We start from the raw sequence: 22217 nt of genomic DNA on the forward strand, positions 1-22217 counted from the left end.
CAGAATTACGTGGACTTTTGCTGTAACTCAAAAACTACTGAAAATAAAAACAAACAAAATTAACATGAACAAAATGCAACTTTATTGCATTAGTACAAAAAATTTCAAAGTTGTCCGGCAACTGGATCAGTGTCTGTTGGCAGGGTAATGAGACAAGGGGTAGCGGGTGCGGGGCAGTCCATTTCGACGTTACGACGTCATTCCGGTGGCGTCGCCGTAACACCTGACAAATAGACAATTTATCTACTAAGTAAGCGATATTGTACATATACTTAATCCGCAAATAATAATAATAATTTTAATAATAATAAAGCATACTACTAACTTTTGTTATGATAATAGTGTTAAAGACGACGGTGATAATGCTGACACCGTATTATTATTATTATTTATCATTATTATTTTTATTATTATTATTCTTTTTATTATTATTATTATTATTATTGTGGATTTTATTTTGTACGCAAAGACAATGTGCGTTAACAAGGGAAATAACCTATCATGTGCACTGCTTACTATAGCAGTTTGAGTTCACTTTCTTAAAAGCTGAAGCGGGTAAATTGCGTTTAAAATAATAAATTGTGATTAGCTTAATTTTTAAAAATCATCTTCCCAAACCCGTGATGTTGCACACGTCCCGCACAGTTTAACGCCTGTCCCGATCTATGACGTCCTTGACTTCCTTAATTGACGCCGCAGTCAATGTTGACTTCCTCCCACGACCCTTGTCATCTTCAATGTCCTCCCGGCCGTCTCGAAAACGCTTATGCCACTTGAAAACAAGTGATCAACAACCAGGAGGTCTCACTTTTGCAGTCTCCAACATTTCCTGCGTCTGTGTTGGTGTCTTCCCAAGATTAACACAAAACTCGATGATAGTCCGATGTTCCGCGTAATCCTTGGACATCATTTTTTGTTAAATATCCAAGAGCAACGGTTGTCAGTTGTCCGCTGGTAAACAATAACGGAGACAGCTATGATGTCAAAATTTCAAACGAACGTTCATATGACGTCACTGCATATGCTTACGACGTCGCCCCATTTTTTTACGTATAAATACGCAAGATATACGAAAGTAAAGACAACTTATTAATACAAAATATTGGACTGCCCCGCCCTGCGCATACTGCGTTACTATAGCGACGTAAAATATAGAGAAGCAATGTTAGAAATTTAAAAATAATGGACATATTCATTATGGATATGTTAAAGGTATTGTGTACAAATTTGCTAAAAAATGCATTAAAAAATAAAAAAGTTATAGCAAAAGTCCACGTAATTCTGAGACACCCCTCGTAGCTGGAGTTTAGATATTAAGCATGAAACATCTTCTAGTGAGTGTCTACAAAGTTTGTTCAAATAAAAGCCCTGGAGTCAAAATTGGCCCCGCCCTGGGTGTTATTGATTTTCCTTATATTTGTATAGCAAAAACTTAAAAATCTTCTTTGAAAAAAACCCAAATAGCTAGAGTTTAGATATTAAGCATGAGACATCTTCTAGTAATTGTCTACAAAGTTTGTTCAAATAAAAGCCCTTGGGGTCAAAATTGGCCCCGCCCCAGGGGTGTCATTGGTTTTAACTATATGTGTGTAGTAAAAACTTAAAAAATCTTCTTTGAAAAAACCCAATGAGCTAGAGCTTAGATGTTTAGCATGAAACATCTTCTTATGGGTGTCTACCAAGTTTGTTCAAATAAAAGCCCTTGGGTTAAAATTGGCCCTGCCAAGGGGGGGGGGGGGGGGGAGGGGGGGGGGTAGATTGTTGTTTTTCATTATATGTGTGTAGTAAAAACTTAACATCGTGAAACATCTTCTAATGGGTGTCTTCCAAGTTTGTTCAAATAAAAGCCCTGGGGTTTAAACTGGCCTCGCTCCGGGTGCCTTTATACAGGTGAGCGACCTCAGGGCCATCATGGCCCTCTTGTTTTATTATTTCTGATGTATTTTTACATAATGATGTTTTTTGTACATAGTAATTTCTTTTCTGTGTTATCATCTGGCAATCCCCTCAAATGTTAATGAACTGCTCCAACCTTAAGCAGGACTTGTCCATTATTCAAATTAGAGGTGTAATCAGTTGATAATGGACAGGTCCGGTATGTTTCAAAGTCAAACCCATTATACAAATTAGTTGGATATATTCAATGGTTGATGGGATTTTATTGATGAGGTGGTTTACAGTAAATCACCTTCCCTCACCTATGTGTCAATATATGATGGACATTAGGACATTTTATGTCCATTTAAGAGCAATGCATTCTCTACTAAGTTTTACCTATATAGGTTAAATCTCATAAAATTGGTAAATTTGTTTCTGTAATTACAGCAGAAGATTTCGATTCATTTGCAACTATTCGTGAAACACACTATAAAATGTTATTACAACAAGGGTGTGTTTAATGTATTGTGTGTTCTTAGATTAAACTTAGCAAAAATTAGCTTGCAGAATTATTTTCAGTTTCAAAAGTAGAAGGAATATTTTCATACAGCATTGATGCTTCGTTTCTATAATTATGTGTACGTCCCCACGAGGAATTTGACATTATTTTAAGATGGATAAAAGCATTTTTCCTGGAGGAAAAACTGAAAATTTCTTGAAAATGTGAAAATTCTTGGAAATTATTCATTTTAATTTAAGAGAACATTGTAATAAATGTGATATTTCATATACCAGTATTTGTCTGTGAATTAATTGATTTTGAATACAAAAAAAATTGTCATAATAAGGACGAAAATAAAAGTTTAGATTTTGTTTGTCAATTACTATGAGGAAATAAATGGGATAATAAATAGTACAGTGAGAAAACAAGGTTTGATTATATAATTCAGAGTACAGTATTATTTACTCACAGGTCTTCACAAAACAACTTTATGTAATTAGTGTGTCCCATATCTCCATACAAAATGCTCATATTTAAAGCAGCACAGCTCCAGATTCATTCTTACTTATATGAAAATTTACAGGAAGTTTTAGAAAGTTAAAGTTTTGTTCAAAATTTTAAGTCAATTCTACCTCAGACATAAGTCATAATTGTCAAATATACAAAATTACATGTATGAAAAGTAGTGAGGCATATTTTGCATGTAGCAAAAATTCAGATTGTGAATATTTAAACATTTCCTAAACTCTGTAAATATTCATTTAATACTTAAAGAGTGACTTTAGTATACATAAAGGTTTGCAACTTTAAAAAAATCTAAACTCACTGGATACTTTAAAGTCAAGCTAGCCACATGCTTGCATTCTTTATTTTGGCACCATCATTGGATACCCATCACCATAGTTGATTAACATGTATAATAATGGTTATGCCATGTGTGGCCAACAATGCAATTTTACTTAATTCTTGCTTACTATTTGTCAAAGTTATTCTCTATTATAGCTTTTTTTTTAATTTGAGAATAGTAGGGTTTTTCTGTGCATCGGATATGTATTTAATGGAAATTGAAAGATTCTTGCAGCATAAAAATCTGTCAATTGTCAAAGAACAAATGCCACATGCATGAAACCAGGGATAAATAATTATATAACATGTAAAATTAAAAATATGAAAAAAATGTTTTAGTTATATGATTATAAACTCTGATGAAAGTTAGACCATGACATGTATTTTTCTGTTATTTTTTGTAATTACATTTAAATTTCACACATGAACTAATATGATAAGATGAGGACTGTCGAGCCATGTAACATAACCTTGGCCGACATTGTGTGTGTGTGCACAAGATTTGACATGCCTTAGATAGGAAGAAGGAAAGCACATCATTTCCTATATCTTTGTCTGGCTCAATGAAGACAGGAAATGATACATTGTTCAAAAATTCATTCATACTGTTTTCTTAGCTGAATAATCGTCACCTTAGTGCAATAACGGTCCTTCTAAATTTAATAGGAGTTAACCAGTTATTGCACTAAGGTGATGTGATGTTCTTTAGTTCTACACTAATCTTAACTTAACTCATTTTATGTAATGGACTGACACTGTTTTGAATTTGCAACAGTAAATTGCAAGTTTTAACTCTTAGCCAGCTAACAGCAACAGATTTTATTCATGTGACCAGTGCAGACCAAGATAAGCCATAGATCATAGTTTGCACTGATTACTATTCAGTCAGTACATAATTATTTAAAATTTTCCCTAAAAATGATGAATAGTTTTGTCCAGATTGAAAGACGGACAAGTCCATTTAGATAATTAGTGTGGTATAAAAGGGCTAAAATGATTTCACTATCAAAATAATAAAACTGAGTCTGAGTATAATATTGTAGATCTGAGTCTAATATTGTAGATCTGAGTATAATATTGTAGATACATTATCTACATCACCCCTAAAACTGTCATACATGGATAGAGTATGGACTTGTCCAGGTTGAACTTGAGACTGTATATAGTTTAATAGTTTTCAACAAATTCAGCAAACAGCATCAAATTGCACAGATCTCTGCTTGTATTTTAAAACAAAAACTGAAGAAAAAAAAAAACATTATATTTTAAATTCAGGCTATAATTTTTTTCCCTTTAAAATCTTTAATTCATTGTATTTGATTAGCATAACATAAACTAGATCAAAGGTATTATTTGCATTTCCTTGTGCATGTTATATTTAAGACTTTAATATGCTTTGCTTTTTTATTTATTTTTTTTATATTTTTTTGCTTTTTTAAATTTTCTTTATGCATGGATGAACTTTAAGATGAACAGATTAGAATTTTGAATATCTTGAACATGCCTTGAATATTGAATAGCGTGCAACGACGTTTATCAAGAAAGACATTTTTTTATCCGCATGCATGTGGTTATATATAGGTGTGTACAACGAAATAACCACTCAACCAAGATAACATTATGTTTTGTCATCCTTCAGCAAATACTAAACACACATTAAATAGAAAATAGACATATATATGTTTGCCAAAGATAGAAATATGATATTGAAATATGTTTTATAAATACGTTTGTTAAAACTTTGATAATATTCAATCCTCAAGTATAAAAATATTTTCCAAAACTTTGGATATAATATACATGTAATAATAAAAGGAAGTTTAATATTGAATTAGATAGATTCATGGGAATTATGTGTTGTTATGAACAGTGTGTTGTTCTCAGATATCATAACTGATATACTCAGATTTGAAAATGATAAAATATGAATGATTGTTTTAAAAGGAAAAATTTAGTTATACGTGCTGGATATGTGAGGAATTCTGTATCTCTTTTGGTTTGAACAGTGTTAAAGGTGTTTTATTTCTGAAGATATTAAGATAAGGAATACAGGAGCAAGAAAATGTCAGAAGAAAGGAGTTCCAAGTTACAGCGACGTAAAGCTATGAAAAGAAGGACTCAGCCTAGAGGAAACAGATCTGGGGTAGGTCTTGACGATTATGTTTTACTTTAAAAAGGACCATACTTAAAGAATATCTTGGTTTACAGAATCGAAAAATACCCCAGACTTATTAATATTCCTCATATTTAATCAAAGCACAGAAGGCGCTGAATTTGTTTGGGTCTCAGAATGTCAGAAATGTGAAGGTTTTGAGATTATAAAACAATTTGTTTTTGTATAGTGCCACCAATGCTTTCCAGCGTTTTAATTGTAGTAGATAGGCTATAAGACTAATTGCAACACTGATATTCAATCCAATGTTTATTTGACTTAAACAATTAAAAAAAATATGAGGTGTCTTAACTGGGATTTGAACTCCAGACCTCTCGCTTCCTAAGCGAGCGCGCAAACCCCTCGGCCACGGTGAATTTATATGTTAACGGCCTGAAGAAAACCATATTATTCTAAATTTGGGTTTGTAACGACGCTTACTGTTGTAAATAATCATGACGCTTACTATAAGCATGTATATCTATAAAGAATAAAACAATATTAGAAATCTTCGACCATTCGGGAATTATTTTGCTTGAAAATTAATGCGCCTGTCATGTGACCATATTTACGCAGTGATCTCCCCTGAATTTTTCGGCCTTAGTGTTACATATAAAGGGAAGTAACCGCTTCAAAAAAGCGGACTACTTTCGGCATTTGCAATTAACAGCATTAGAGTCTGAAATTTCGCTACCATTATTTGTTTGGTCTGACGACCCAAACAAATAAAAACAACCCAGGCTAACTGATATTCCTTATAGTTCAAAAATGCCTCTAGACATTTTACATTCCAAAAAATCTGCCAGACTCTTCTTTATAATCTGAAAGTTCTCAAAACTTTTTTCAATACATTATCCTTTTCCACTCCTGCCTCCACATCACTCCCTGCTCTCCCACCACCCTCTACACATACACAACCTTCCCCCATAGTCCAAATAACATTATCAACTGCAAGTGATATATTGCACTTTTCCTCCTTTGGGCAATATCTCCCCTCTAGAAATCGGAGAATCTCAGTCCCCCATCGCCCATTATAATGCTTTTATATCGATAGAAATGTTTTGATGGTAATTCTGCATATGTTTTGACAAATAATGGGCCATATATCTTGTTTTATGTTTGACAAGCAGGCAAGTTGTAATAAGGTGGTTCAGTGAAATCTTTTGTTTGACCTTTGCTGGTTTTTAAATGTCAAAACATTTTGTTTATCTTCTGAGTTTTCAATAAAATCAGCTAAGCGAATGTTTTTCAAAATTTGTATAAATTTCCTTTTCATTGTATTTTATATCAAAACTATCATGCAGACTTGGCTTACATAATTGTGAATAGATTACAAGATAAAGTATAAAAAATTTTTTTGTTTTTCATAATTTAAATTCTATCTGATTTGGATTTTAATAAGTTTATTAAAAATACATATGAAAGGATATAATGGTGCATGGGTACACTTAAAGATTTATAGAAATGCACAACCTAGCTTTCATTTAGCATTTTTTAATAACATTAATTACAAATATGTTATGGTGTTTTACTATACAATTATTGACTAGTAAGCCATTGAATATGATCTGATATTCACCGGCAGATGACATATTGACCGAGGCTATGCTCCTTTATGTCTATGTTCTATTCTTAACCAAAGTGATTAGTTGTTAGCATAGAGGGTTCAAATCCCAGTAAGGACTTTGTATTCTTTCATGTGAGGAAGATATATGCAGCTGGAATATGGATGATCATTGGTTCTATCCAGGTGCCCAATAATGCCTAAAATAATGCATAAAGAGGTATCTGAGGTTCTCCACCAGTATCACAACCTGTAGAAGAGTTTTAACCTATTAAAAATAGAAAAAACTTTTCTTAAAATGCTCTCCTAATATGATACAAAAAGACAAAAGAACTGTTGCAGAATTGTCTAAACTTTAATGTTTGTCATTTGGTCATCATTTGAAACACTTGTCCTGCTTGGACTTTGTAAACTCAAGAATCAAATTACCGGTAACCCTTTCGCTGCCAGAGGGTTATTTATTTATTGATCATCTATTTGCCAGAAGGTTTTCTAAGAAATTACTACATTATTAATTAATATAATTATTATTATTTGTTATCAGTATTATAATAGTAATATATGTTTCCAAATCTGCTAGTATATAATAATTATTGTCAATAATTATCTATATATTTATTATTATTATTATTATTATTATTATTATTATTATTATTATTATAATTATTATTATTATAATTATTATTATTATTATAGAAACGGCAAAAGCCGTCCATATGGCAAATATGCCGAAAATAATAGGGACGGCATATGCCGTCCCTATGGCAGTGAAAGGGTTAAATACAGCAACTAACTGAATTATATAGTCTTATTATTAAAAATTAATCTGTACAAATTGCATATAAAGTTGAGAGCAGATTTTCATAATAAATATTACAAAGCAATAATGATGACAAAACACCATCACTATGATATTGTAAAGCAATAATATTGAGAAATCACCACCATGAATTTTTGCAAAATAATAATATTGAGAAAACACCACCATGAATTTTTGCAAAATAATAATATTGAGTAAACATAACCAAAGCAATAATAATGAGAAAACCCTACCAAAATAATAATATAGAGAAACCATAACCAAAGCAATAATATTTAGAAAACCCTACCAAAATAATAATATAGAGAAACCATATTAACCAAAGCAATAATATTTAGAAAACCCCACCAAAATGATAATATAGAGAAACCATAACCAAAGCTATAATATTTAGAAAACACCACCAAAATAATAATGTAGAGAAACCATAACCAAAGCAATAAAATTTAGAAAACACCGCCAAAATAATAATATAGAAAAACCATAAGCAAAGCAATAATGTTGAGAAAAAACATAACCAAAGTGATAATGTTGAGAAAAGAAAAAAACAATAATGATGAGAAAACATAATCAAAGCAATAATGTTGAGAAAACATAACAAGAGGGCCATGATTGCCCTGAGGTCGCTCACCTGTATATAGCCCCCCCCACCCCCGGGCCAATTTTTACCCAAGGGCTTTTATTTGTTTATTTGAACAGACTTGGTAGACACCCATAAGAAGATGTTTCATGCTAAACATCTAAGTTCTAGCTCATTGGCTTTTTTAAAAGAAGATTTTTAAAGTTTTTACTATACACATATAGTTAAAAACAATGACACCCCTGGGGCAGGGCCAGTTTTGACCCCCGGGCATTTATTTTAACAAACTTTGTAGATATTTACTTAAAGATGTTTCATGCTTAATATCTAAACTTTAGCTATTTGGGTTTTTCCAAAGAAGATTTTTAAGTTTTTGCTATACACATATAAGGAAAATCAATGACGTTAGCTCTAGCTCTTTGGGTTCTTTAAAAGAAGAATTTTTAAGTTTTTACTATATGCATATAGGGAAACTCTATGACCCCCTGGGGCGGGGTCAATTTTGACCCCAGGGCTTTTATTTGAACAAACTTGGTAGACATTCACTAGAAGATGTTTCATGCCAAATATCTAAGCTCTAGCTCTTATGGTTCTTTAAAAGAAGATTTTTTAAGTTTTTACTATATGCATATAGGGAAAATCAATGACCCCCTGGGGCGGGGCCAATTTTGACCCCAGGGCTTTTATTTGAACAAACTTGGTAGACACTCACTAGAAGATGTTTCATGCCCAATATCTTAGCTCTAGCTCTTTGGGTTCTTTAAAAGAAGATTTTTTAAGTTTTTACTATATGCATATAGGGAAAATCAATGCCCCCCTGGGGCGGGGCCAATTTTGACCCCAGGGCTTTTATTTGAACAAACTTGGTAGACACTCACTAGAAGATGTTTCATGCCAAATATCTAAGCTCTAGCTCTTATGGTTTTTTAAAAGAAGATATTTAAAGTTTTTTCTTTTGGTTGCCATGGCAACCAGAGTTCTGCATGGAATTAAATTCTTTGAACAATTTTTAAAGGTGACCACAACAGGAACATTCCTGTGAAGTTTGGATGAAATTGGCTCAGTGGTTTATGAGGAGATGTCATTTAAAGCAAAAGTTTACGGACGGACGGACGGACGACGGACGCTGGACGAAAAGCGATCACAAAAGCTCACCCTGTCACTTTGTGACAGGTGAGCTAAAAAAGCAATAACAATGAGAAAATATCATCATAAGACATTGCAAAGCAATTATGTTGAGGAAAAAAACATTATAGAATATTGCAAAGTAATAATGAATGCTGAGAAAACATCACAAAACAATAGCATTGAAACAGAAAATCTTCATTAAATATTGCAAAGAAATAATGTTCACAAAACACCATCATTAAATATTGCAAAACAAGCACCATTATAAATTACTGCAAATCTATAAAACATTGCAAAAATGCATATTGAAAAAAAAACATCATCATATATAAATTATTGCAAAACAATAATGTTGGGAAAACAACATCATATAAACTCAGTCATAATGCAAAGCCATTAAACTGGTTAAAAACCCACAAGCACAATAATATTGTTTGAGGCACTGAGATGACTGTTCTCAGGGAAAAGTCAGTAACCACTTCCCTCATCTCTAGGAATACAATGTAGTAGGGTTGTTGACATATGGATTTTCCAATTCTAATATTCTTATAGAGCATTATGATTATGTAGCATAACAATATAATTTAGAAAGTGAAACTATCTTTACAATTGTTTATTCAGAAAACAGGGTTAAGTTTAAGTGTAAATTTAATTGTTTTCTCAATCTATTTATATAACAGGATTATAAAAAGTAAGAACAATTCTAAAAATCTTGATTGCTGTATCATCAACATTTCTTTGCCAACAAAACAACACAAAAGAAATTTGAAGAAAAAAATACTTTTAATTAGTCTAAAATGCATCATGATGTTATCAAAGTATATATACTTTCAGGAACTATCTAAAATAGCTGAGCCATTGGACAATAGCCAGTCAGACAGTTCTGGTGAAGATGAACAAGAAAAAGGCAAGTTATTAACAAAAATAATCAAAACCAGTATCTCTTATGCAAAAGAAATACAATGTACTAAAATATTTGTCGTCCACGCCAAAGCACGAAACCCATTATGGAATGCATTCAGATTTTATGAAAGGGCAATCGCAACTTTTCGGCACTTAAATCCGAAGACATTCCAATTGGTGAAAAGGTAGTTTTTGTTTATTGATTTTTAAAAGTATCTATAGTAGAATTTTTTCATCCCCCACCAATGAAATCATGAAGGGGATATCAAAATGGTGTTGTCCATCTGTCGGGGCCATATCTTGGAATCTATTTGTCTAATTTTCTTTAAATTTTGCAGGAATACTTAGCATATTTACATGCCCTAAATTTCTTTGTCCTTACGTGATCACAATTTCAGTAAGGAAATCAAAGCACAGAAGGCTCTGAATTTGTTTGGGTCTCAGAATGTAAGAAAGATACAGGTTGTGAGATTATATGTATAGTGCCACCAATGCTTTCCAACGTTTTAATTGTAGTAAATTGGCTATAAGACTAATTGCAACACTGATATTCAATCCAATGTTGATTTGACTTAAACAATTTGAAAAAAAAATGAGTTGCCTTTACAGGGATTTGAACTCCAGACCTCTCGCTTCCAAAGCGAGCGCGAAAACCCTTCAGCCACGGTGAATTTATATGTGAACGGTCTGGAGAAAACCATATTATTCTAAATTAGGGCTTGTAACGACTTTAACTCTTGTTTAACACAGATGTAGATAATCCTGGAGCTTACTATAAGCATGTATATTTATAAAGAATCGAAGGGCTGCAAGTTCTGTGGTATTTATCTAAATCGTACTGTATATCTGTATGTATTTTCCTGTATAAGTTTATTTTTATGTATTATAATTCATTTTGCAAGGCACCAGAGTTTGATACATACGGAATTCTGCATAACTAGAGTTGCATCAAAAAATCATTTATGTTCATTTTTTACGACAGCCACACTTTATCCTTGCATATCATGGCTACTTCCTTAACAAGGACTTTTAAAAAAAAAAAAAGTTTCCTCGACTGGGATTTGAACTCCAGACCTCTCTCTCACTAAGCGAGCGCGTTACCCCTGCACCACGGTGGTGTTATACAAAGAATGTCTGAATAACATCAAGTCATTCTAAATTTAGAACTTCCATTGCATTTCGGGTTTGTAATCCTATGTCAATCCTATTAATTTCGAGGTATTTTGTTCAGGATAAACTTGTTGTTTAAAATTAAAGTAAATAATTTAGCGAAAATCTTCTCGCCCACACAGTCCGACATGTAGAATCTATATATTCCACTACTCGGTTTGTGTAGTATTCGGTAATCGACATCGCTAAAAATAGTATTTTCATTGATAAAATCATATTCATCCGCGTAATTTGTGATTGTGCATTTATTGACAATTCTATAAGCCAACGCTATTTTTAAACTTTGAATGCGTTGTAATTTGTTGGATACTTGTAACAAAATAAAAATATTTCTTTCTTAAAATCGCCAGTTTTAAGCTGTTTAGAGAACTACTTGTTGTTAGGTTTGTCGTAAACTTCTGTGTCAGAGATTGAATGTCCGCTTTGTATTTACTTATTTTCGATCAGAAAATACAATAAAACAATATTAGAAATCTTCGACCATTCGGGAATTATTTTGCTTGAAAATTAATGCGCCTGTCTTTGACCATCTTTACGCAGTGATCTCCCCTGAAGTTTTCGGCGTTAGTGTTCATATAAAGGGAAGTAACCGCTTCAAAAAAGTGGACTACTTTCGGCATTTGCAATTAACAGCATTAGACTCTGAAATTTCGCTACCATTATTTGTTTGGTCTGACGACCCAAACAAATAAAAATGATTCACTTTATCAAGTATGCATGGCCCTTTATGTTTGTTCATGAAACTTCAAAGTATTTAATGAAAATTAACATGAATGTGACATGAATTGATGAGGACATTATAAACATGGTGAATCTTTAATGACATAATAGTTGACGCATGTATTGTTCAGTTGGAGATATGGCCTTGGAGATATGGCCTTGGAGATAAGGCCTTGTAACCAGAGCTGAAGAATACAGCAAAGTTACCTCCCTTTTATATCACCCAACATTTTTAAGCATATTTATTTTCTAATAGCCTATTTTGTTGCAATTTTTTTAGATTTTTTGGATCTTGTTAGTGATTCTATGAAATGTTCTTATAAAAAACATGTATATCGCCAAATGAGATGTTAAGATTATGTACATTCGCGATCCTATTCTATGAAATTAATCACAATTTGTATGTTTCACTATACATGTACTCGGATCCTATTATTGTAATTTTAGAATCAATGACCAAATGATATTACACTGTTTTATAACTATACTTTAACATACATTAATTTATTTTATCACAAAATGATATTATTTACTATTAGAGCTATTTTGATATTAAATGAGGTTAATATATCATTATTTTTTTAACAGGAGAGATATCTAAGTCATTTTCACTGCTATTATGTACCTCAAATTGCTCAAAGGCTTCAATCAATTTATTTGTATCTTCATAATGGCAGGGGAATTTGCTTGTTTTTGTAGTAAAGCTTTATTAATTTATCAAAAAAAAAAAAAGTTACAAAATATTTTATGTATACAGTCATGTATATCACTATTGTTTCTTGATAATGGAAGGAAGTACATTCTATATTTATACTGCTGTGAAAACTATAGCCTTTAAAAATAGATAAGTTTCATTGTTATCTCTACAGAAGTACATTTAATATGGTCACAGACCACAACTATGTAAGAAGTGTGCCTATGGCAGCCAATCCTTAAGTAAAATCTTGGTTGAACACCACAATTGTTATGATAAGATACAGGGGCAGTGTGTCGGTCCTTGAAATAGCACTTGACCTTAAGTGCGGCTTCTTTAATGTTAGCTTTGATCGTGTAATATTATATCCAATCAACAGTTTGAAATTTGTTTGAAAATATGTAAAAGATAATGATTAAGAAAGAAAGATTCAAACATACCATATCCATCGCTATCATTTTGTTGAATTTCTTTTTCGTCAATCTAAAATCCTATGTATATATGTGTTATAGACATAGCTAGGATTTTACAACAATATTCTTGTATGATGTTTATATAAACTTGAAAGTTTTGTCATCAGCACAAATTTTCCAAATTTGTGGGCTAGTAAGAATAAACAAGCATTGAGTAAGAAATGAATATAATGATAGATAACAGCAATTTAATTAATGTTCAAGCTTTACTGTAAACACAACCATGTTTCTGTAAAAATGACACAAGCACTAATTTTGTCAGTTCTGGTTGTAACCTAGCTTAAATAGATACCGGTATGTCTAAGTTCAGCTAAGCAAAATGACATAAAAATTATATATTTAGACAACAGTGAGTACTGCACAGTTTTTATTATTGTCATTTGATTTTAAGTTTTCTCTGCCCAACAAGCTTATATGTAGGTATAACTTAGAAGTCCAACAAGCTTTGCAGGAGCAACTTATAATAATAATGAATCTCATTTAGAAGAAGCACACTGCTGTAAAACAGATTGTTTGGGCTTTATGAAATTTGAGTTCTTTCTGATTCTTTGAATTACAAAGTGGCATAATCCGGAATGTGGTATGGCAATTTTAAGGTAACTGAACATTTGAACTTACATATACAAATGTATGTCAGGATCTTTTATGAAAATGGGTATTTTTATTTGATTTAAAGGAAGGCAATTATTATTATTTATTGAGAAAGAAACTGTATATTAATGAATCTTTAACAAGTTGAATGTTATTTTTTCTTCAGAAATAAAATACTTGCATGATTGATAACATAACAATAAAAATCATAATAAATTCAATTTACTGCCAAATTGCCCAATAATTCTAAGCAACCTGTTTAAAGTTCATGTCTCCCAATGTTTTCCCATGTTTTATATGAAGCATAGCATTATTTAAGAGTTGATTTGAAAAGATTGGTAATTCAAGCATGAAAAAAAAGAAGAAAAACACACTTTGTAAAGTTTTTAGTGATACTACATAATACTTTTCCTAACAAATTTCATGTGGATATTTGTCCCATTTGAAGTGATTATCACTGTTTATAATTTTTACTGTATTCAATAAAAATGGTTGAAAGAACAAACAACAACATTGTCTGCTGGTCCATTAGCCTAGATTGAAAAACTTTATAGCCTTTTACAATTTGATTTGTACATTTTGTAAACATCTATTGTGAAATCTTTAATCAGTTCTCTTTATTGATGTTGGAGTTACATCCCTTTATATAAGTCTGACCTAATGGTCAGATATCCCAGATAATGGTCAAATAAGCCATTGTTGTCTTTGTTGATTGTTGACTTAACATTTCAAAACATTATTGAATATTCAACTTTACTTGCCTATTTGACCATTTCAGCAAGCCCAGTTCAAATTCAAATTCGAGGATAAATATTTGGCGATTAAGTAGTTTAAGCTATTGAAAATTTGCCTGTAAGTCAGGTAATTGAGTGTATGTCACTTGAATCTTCATAATTTATCATATTGACAGTGTTTTTTACCTTATATTTAACATAACTGTATTCTAAAGGAGAAGTTTTAATTAAATCAAGGAATAAAATGCATGTATAAAATGGTATGTATGTTTTATGCATTTTACACAATATTTCCATTACAAAATTTGTGCTTAAATTTCTTATTTCTTGCAGAACAATATATAGCAAAATAAATCAAGATTGAATTCAAATGTATTTTTAAAAAAAAGAATATGGGAATATCCTATTATAGACATGTCAATTTCACATAACATCAATGAAAAATCATATCTTATAAATGGAATATTATTGTTACCTGATAAATGGAAAATTATATCTTTTAAAAAATAATTTTCGCATATATATCATAGACAAGAAATATCATTTATCATGGAAATTTAATGCCATATTATTTTGCAATGTCATGTATAATAGAGAATTTTGCAGGGAATGCCATATATAATGCCTAATAAATATCATAATCATTTACATTGAATGGCATAAATCATTAAATACCATACAAATCATCACATGGATTTTCATATATCATAACATGCAAATGTCATATATCATTAAATACCATACAAATCATCACATGGATTGACATATATCATTAAATACCATGCAAATCATCACATGGAATGTTATATATAATTAAATATCATACAAATCATCACATGGAATGTCATATATCATAAATACCATGCAAATCATCACATGGAATGTCATATATCATACATATCATCACATAGAATGTCATACATTTTGTATATCATTCAATACCATGAAAATCATTGCATGGAATGTCATATATTATTGAATATCATACAAATCATCACATGGAATGTCATATATCATTGACAGGGAATATCATGCACAGCTCTAATATTTGTTAAGATTTCAGAGGAATAATTTTCTTTTGTCTTTAGGTTTTAATTGCAACATTTCTTAAAGTTTAATTACAAATTTGTATCTTTTTCATAATTAGGAAACAAGTTTTAGGGATTCAGCTGTGTAATTGCCATTTTTCAATTAGCTCAATTATTTTTTGCATTTTTGGAAAGGTCATCAGTGCAGAAGTGATTGTTCAAGAGATCTAGTAACCTTTGTTAACAACCTTTAAGGCTAATCAGTAGAGGTCCTTGACTTAGAAGTACTTGCCAATAGGTATATATATGGTTGGTTTGAATCCCACCTGATTAGATGACATTTAACCTTTTTATGTCTTAATGGTTCTGCTTAGACGACTGCATGCCAATGATTATTCCAATGTCAATCTTATTTTAATCTTTGTCTTTGTTTGGTATAATGTGCCAGAAAATTTTAGCCCTTGAGGAAGGGCTGGGAAAATGAGCTAAGTTTAAGTCCCTGTCTGTATTGGCACGGTGGGGTCAATGTGTTGGTTTTTAGCCAGATTTTTATCATCTGATAAACCTAACAGGGTTGGGCTATTACCGGGGGAGGAGGGGGGAATCCAAAAATGAAAGTGCAGGCTTTTATTACCCAGGGATAATTTGAGAGCTGAGGATACAATTGAATAACACAGAAGTTTCTTGCACACAAATAGTTATTTATGGGGTATTTTTAATGTATTTTTGCTGTCATATTTCATTTCCTATTCATAATGATATTCAATAAAAGTGAAGATTTATTGAGTCAAAATGCTTAATAATAGTAAATTTTATGCATTTACAGTCACAAAATATTTGAATACATGTAATTATGTTTCTGGCTCACTTGATATACCAATACATAAAGAGGAAAGACCACCCAGTTATATCAAGTCTATATTTTAATATCATGTTCTTAACAAAAAAGTATGCATTACTGGTGAAAACTGAAACAGAAGCCTGGTAATATATGATATGATAATTTTTTTTGAAAAAAAAGTGAACATAAGTATTATATTCTGTTGTTTTTTGTTGTTGTTTTGTTATTTGCTCTCTGAAAAGTCTTTTTTTATGTTAAGAGTCTGAGGTAATAAGATGCACCTTTTGATATTGTTGTGAAAATGCAATATTGCACATTGTGCTCTAAAACCATCTTTGTTGATTAAAGAAAAAACCTGGCACTAAGAGATTTATACTGTTTAATGTTTACTATTTATGTTATTTTGTTTGTTTATTTTGCATTTCAGTAAAACTGTGCTTAAATTCAAGCTATTTTAAATCAAATATCAAGTCTTCCGTACTAAAAATACAATTTTCACTTTTTTGATGATGTTTATTATGACGCCACATTTAACCAGATTTTTTGCATGGCCTTCTGTGCAAATTGATACTCAATTGGATGCTAACTACAATTGGACTGATGTTACAAATTCAGAGCAGTTCATAAGGGTTAGAACCAATAATAATGTACAGTGCAAATTTACCCGTTTTTGAAGATACCATATCTAGTATCTTTTATCATATTTTATCATTTATTATTGACTAAGTTATCATTTTTCAAGTTTAATCTAAACAGACAGGTGTGTCTATCCAACTAGTTCTATCAATAAGTACCTGTACTGCACATCATAATATAACGTTCAACTGCTGAATTAAATGTAATGGACTGGTCCTGTTTTGAATTTATGACAATCCAGTTTGTTTAATAAACTAATATTTCATAAAACATATTTTTAAAAAACAAAGATTTCTGAGGAAATTGTCTTTTGTATTTAGGATTTCTTAAAGTTTATTTACAATTTTGTCTTTTTCATAATTAAGAAACAAGTTTTTGGGACTTAAAGTCGTGTAATTGTCATTCTTCATTTAGCTCAGGATTATTATAGCAGTGCTGGGAAGTGACATATTTTTTGTATTTCTTAATGGAAAGGTCATCAGTGCAGAAGTGATTGTTCAAGAGATCTAGTAACCTTTATTAACAACCTTTAAGGCTAATCAGTAGAGGTCCTTAACTTAGAAGCACTTGCCAATAGCCACGGTTGGTTCGAATCCCAGCTGGTTAGATGACAATAAATATCTTTATGTGAGGTAGTTGTCTGGTGATTTGGCGAAAGGTCATTGGTCACTTGAGAAAAATGTACTTAGATTTTTAGAAAAGTAAAAAGAATTAAAATTCAAGTAATAAGTGCATGTTATGTGTTTGTGATTAAATACTGATTTTGAAAAATTTATCAACATGTTTCTCCTGCATTTCTAAAGCAGTAAAGGCTATTTTTGCATATTTTGCCTCCATTGGTATAGAACATTGATTGTTAATGTTGAGTGCAATGCAAAAAATTACTTTCTTTTGCTTTCTTCAAAATATTTTTACTTAATAATACATTTTCAAAATTTTCATGAAAGTAAGTATGAATGTGGATGCATGCAAGTAAGTTAATGCTGGGTGGCCTTACGCTTTACCCAGTACTTGCCCAGCAAAGACTAGTCTCTAGCTTTCACAGGGTATGTTTGTATGTATTCTTGGCTTAATAAACTCAGGCATTGAGAGTACGAACCCCAGACATGTCACCATTCATGTCCTTAAATGTTATTATGAACCAAAGGGTGACCTATAAATTTTGAAAATTCAGTAATTTACTAAATGATACTAAATTTATGCAAGTAGATTTTTGCTTTTCACAGAGTATAAACAAACTTCAACTTTATCAGGTTTGGTTATCTAATGGCTGATGAGTCATTCAATTGACAAATTATTTCTGCTGATATCACTGCAAGATAAATTTTATTTTGATAGATCATTCAGACAGAGGTCTTAATTAAACTCTCTATATATGACTTGTCAGGTACCAGTATTGAATCAAGCCTGCAGCCAGTTTGCTAGTCTGTCCAGGACCTTTTAATCAAAGTTATTCAAAATAGCAAAATTTACTATGGCAGAAAATCAGCAGAAGATCAACTGAAATTTTACCAGGGTACTTAAAGGTTAAAAATACTTTTCACATTTCATTCATACCTCTAAAAGGTCAATGTTTTGAAATTTGTGTGTGAACCTTGATTTAAACGCCTGGCTGGTCTGTAATTTTTTTTAACAAGACCAGTTGAGAAATATGATAGGTTCATGTTGTCAAATAATAGTGACTGGAGATAATTGGCCTGATATATTTCACATGTGGATTATAATGTTTAAATATAGATTTATACTGCCTGGACATATTAGTACACATGAAAAATTAACACACCTTTTTTAAATACACATTAGTGTTTACCTTTTTTAATGTGGCCTATATATACTACATGCATAGGCTTTTTACCTGTCTGCTTTTAAATTATGTCTGCTCAAAATCGAAAAAAGGGTGTACAGAGTGCATTGTGGGATATAAACATGTAATAGAAAAGATAGTGTAGATAAAAAAGTTTAAAAGTATACCAATTACCGTGCAGGGTAGTGGTTGAAAAACTTGTTTCACAATCAGACAGGAGTTGTTATTTTCTAAATTTTTACCCCTGCTTGGATTTTAATTCAACAGATTTTTGGTAAGTTTATACCTTAGATTTATTTTAAAGATTGATCAATTTTTGTTGAATTTTTATTCAATAATAATTTTATTCAAATATCTTAATGTTAGAAAAAGCCAATTAGATGTCAAATATTATGTGAAATAGGTATAATAGACTTAACCAGTGTATTATAAATATTGGTTTAAAGTAATGTTCATAGTGATCAATTTTGATAATTAGGTTATGTTTATTTGTGATCAGCTGATTATATAATTCTGTATATCATGTCACATTGGATGGTTATATAAAAGTATTTATCATGTCATGTTTTAATCCAATCTTAACATCTAATATTTTGTTATATTTGAGGCTGATATGTCACATTTGAGGCTAGTACGAAGGCTAGGACCAAAAATATATTTTAAGTCCCAGACGAAAGTGATAATTATCTTATCTTGTTCCTTTTGAGGCTATAACAAAAGTGATAATTATGTCACATTGGACTTTCATATACACAATGTTGAAAGACCAATACAATAATATGTCACATTTGATGTAAATACATGTATAATGATTCTTATATCACATCAATTGTGATTATGTCATATGGGAGGCAAAAACAATCAAGTGGTTATTATGTAACACAGCAGGCTAAACAATTATGTAGTTATGTCATTATATTATTGGCTATAAGCAATGTATTTAGTTTTATTTAAAATTCGTATTCTTATATTATGAAATGCTTATGTAGAATATATTTATGTTATATCACATTGGAGGCTAAAAAAATACTGCTATTGTGATTAGTATGTGACATTGGAAGTTACATACAATAGTACCAGTATGTCACATTTGACGCTTATTGTAATTATTGTGTCTTGTTTGAAGTTAAGTGATTATTATGTCACTTTGGACAATTTTGCAATTGTACGAATATTGATAGTGTCACAAGTAAAGCTATATAAAATATTGTGTCACACAACAGGCTAAAGACAATAGTGATTATAATATCACATTATTAGGTTTATACAATAGACAATTTTGATTATTATGTCACATTGGAGAGGGTAATTAAATATAATGACTACCATGTCACATTTTTAGGTCTATAGAATATTTAAGTCACATACAAAATTGATACTGCAATGATTATTTATGTCAAATTTAAAGTTGATACAAAAGTGAATATAATGTCTATAGTGAAAATTCTGTAATAGCTTGGGATTATTATGTCACACTGAAAATTAATGTTATCAGGATTAAAATGTGACATTTAAAATGTCAATATCACAGTGATTATTATGTCACATTGACAGTTGATTATTTTGTCACACTGCGGAGATGATAAGTTAGTACATGAAAGTTTAACCCTTTCACTGCCATAGGGACGGCTTAAGCCGTCCCTGTTATTTTCGGCGTATTTGCCATATGGACGGCTTTAGCCGTTTCAATAATAATTATAGTAATAATAATAAATTAATAATAATAATAATAAAAATAATAATAAATATAAAGAAAATTATACCATCGACAATAATTATTATTATACTAACAGATTTGGAAACATATATAATTATTATAATACTTATAACAAATAATAATAATTATATTAATTAATAATATAGTAATTTCTTAGAAAACCCTCTGGCAAATAGGTTAACAATAAAACAATAACCCTCTGGCAGCGAAAGGGTTAATGTATAAATGAACACTGATTTGTATTTTGAAGTTTTAGGCAGAGTGATATGTGGGTCAACTTGATAATATTATCAGCTAATCATTATGCTATGTCAGACAGTAGCTTTTATCTTACCATATCTACCTATATCTAGTGTACAGTGTATTTAATGATGTAATTCATATTTTTGTTTTGTTTTGAATTCACATCAACACTGTAGGGGTTATTGGGGATTTTCCTGATTTACTCATGAAGGGAAGACCCACAATGCTCCTCTCTGCATTTTTTATCTGTTTGGATATGGCAAACTTTTATTATACCCCCACAAACGAAGTTTAGGGGGGGTATATAGGAGTCAGCTTGTCGGTCGGTCCGTCGGTCGGTCCGTCGGTCGGTCCACATCATGGTTTCCAGACGATAACTAGAGTTTGGAGTGAGGTATTGTAATCAAACTTGGTATATAGCAACCTTATGTGGAAACCCCGGTTGGTATTGCATCTGGACCCCCTGGGGCCAAGGTCAAGGTCACCGTTACTAAAAATAGAAAAATGGTTTCCGGACAATAACTAAAGTTAGGAATGAGATATTGTAATCAAACTTGGTATATAGCAAGCTTATATGAAAACCCCAGTTGGTATTGCATCTGGACCCCCCCTTGGGCCAAGGTCAAGGTCACCGTTACTAAAAATAGAAAAATGGTTTCCAGACAATAACTAAAGTTAGAAATGAGATGTTGTAATCAAACTTGATGTACAGCAAGCTTATATGAAGATCCCGGTTGGTATTGCATCTGGACCCCCCCTTGGGCCAAGGTCAAGGTCACCAATCCTAAAAATAGAAAAATGGTTTCCGGACAATAACTAAAGTTAGGAATGAGATATTGTAATCAAACTTGGTATATAGCAAGCTTATATGAAGACCCCTGTTGGTATTGCATCTGGACCCCCTGGGGCCAAGGTCAAGGTCACCGTTACTAAAAATAGAAAAATGGTTTCCGGACAATAACTAAAGTTAGGAATGAGATATTGTAATCAAACTTGGTATATAGCAAGCTTATATGAAGACCCCGGTTGGTATTGCATCTGGACCCCCTGGGGCCAAGGTCAAGGTCACCGTTACTAAAAATAGAAAAATGGTTTCCAGACAATAACTAAAGTTAGGAATGAGATATTGTAATCAAACTTGGTATATAGCAAGCTTATATGAAGACCCCGGTTGGTATTGCATCTGGACCCCC

The 22217-nt window shown here is 31.4% G+C and overlaps 1 protein-coding gene across 2 annotated transcripts in view; it reads left to right on the forward strand.

The window, feature by feature from the left end:
- The first annotated feature begins 4855 nt into the window (after positions 1–4855).
- The window catches only part of LOC132727398 (serine-rich adhesin for platelets-like), a 71370-nt gene continuing 54008 nt past the window's right edge, over positions 4856–22217 (forward strand). The window contains exons 1-2 of one of the 2 annotated variants that reach the window (XM_060712864.1): positions 4856–5369; positions 10305–10377. In XM_060712864.1, the coding sequence (XP_060568847.1) occupies positions 5289–5369; positions 10305–10377 (154 nt within the window). In that variant the 5' untranslated portion in view covers positions 4856–5288. Of the gene's footprint in view, positions 5370–10304; positions 10378–18970; positions 19339–22217 lie in introns of those variants that run through there. The other variant, XM_060712867.1, reaches the window with a different exon arrangement.

This window comes from Ruditapes philippinarum, unplaced genomic scaffold (genome assembly GCF_026571515.1).
Source record: "Ruditapes philippinarum isolate M1 unplaced genomic scaffold, ASM2657151v2 ctg86_1_1_1_1, whole genome shotgun sequence".
NCBI classification, from domain to species: Eukaryota; Metazoa; Mollusca; class Bivalvia; order Venerida; family Veneridae; genus Ruditapes; species Ruditapes philippinarum.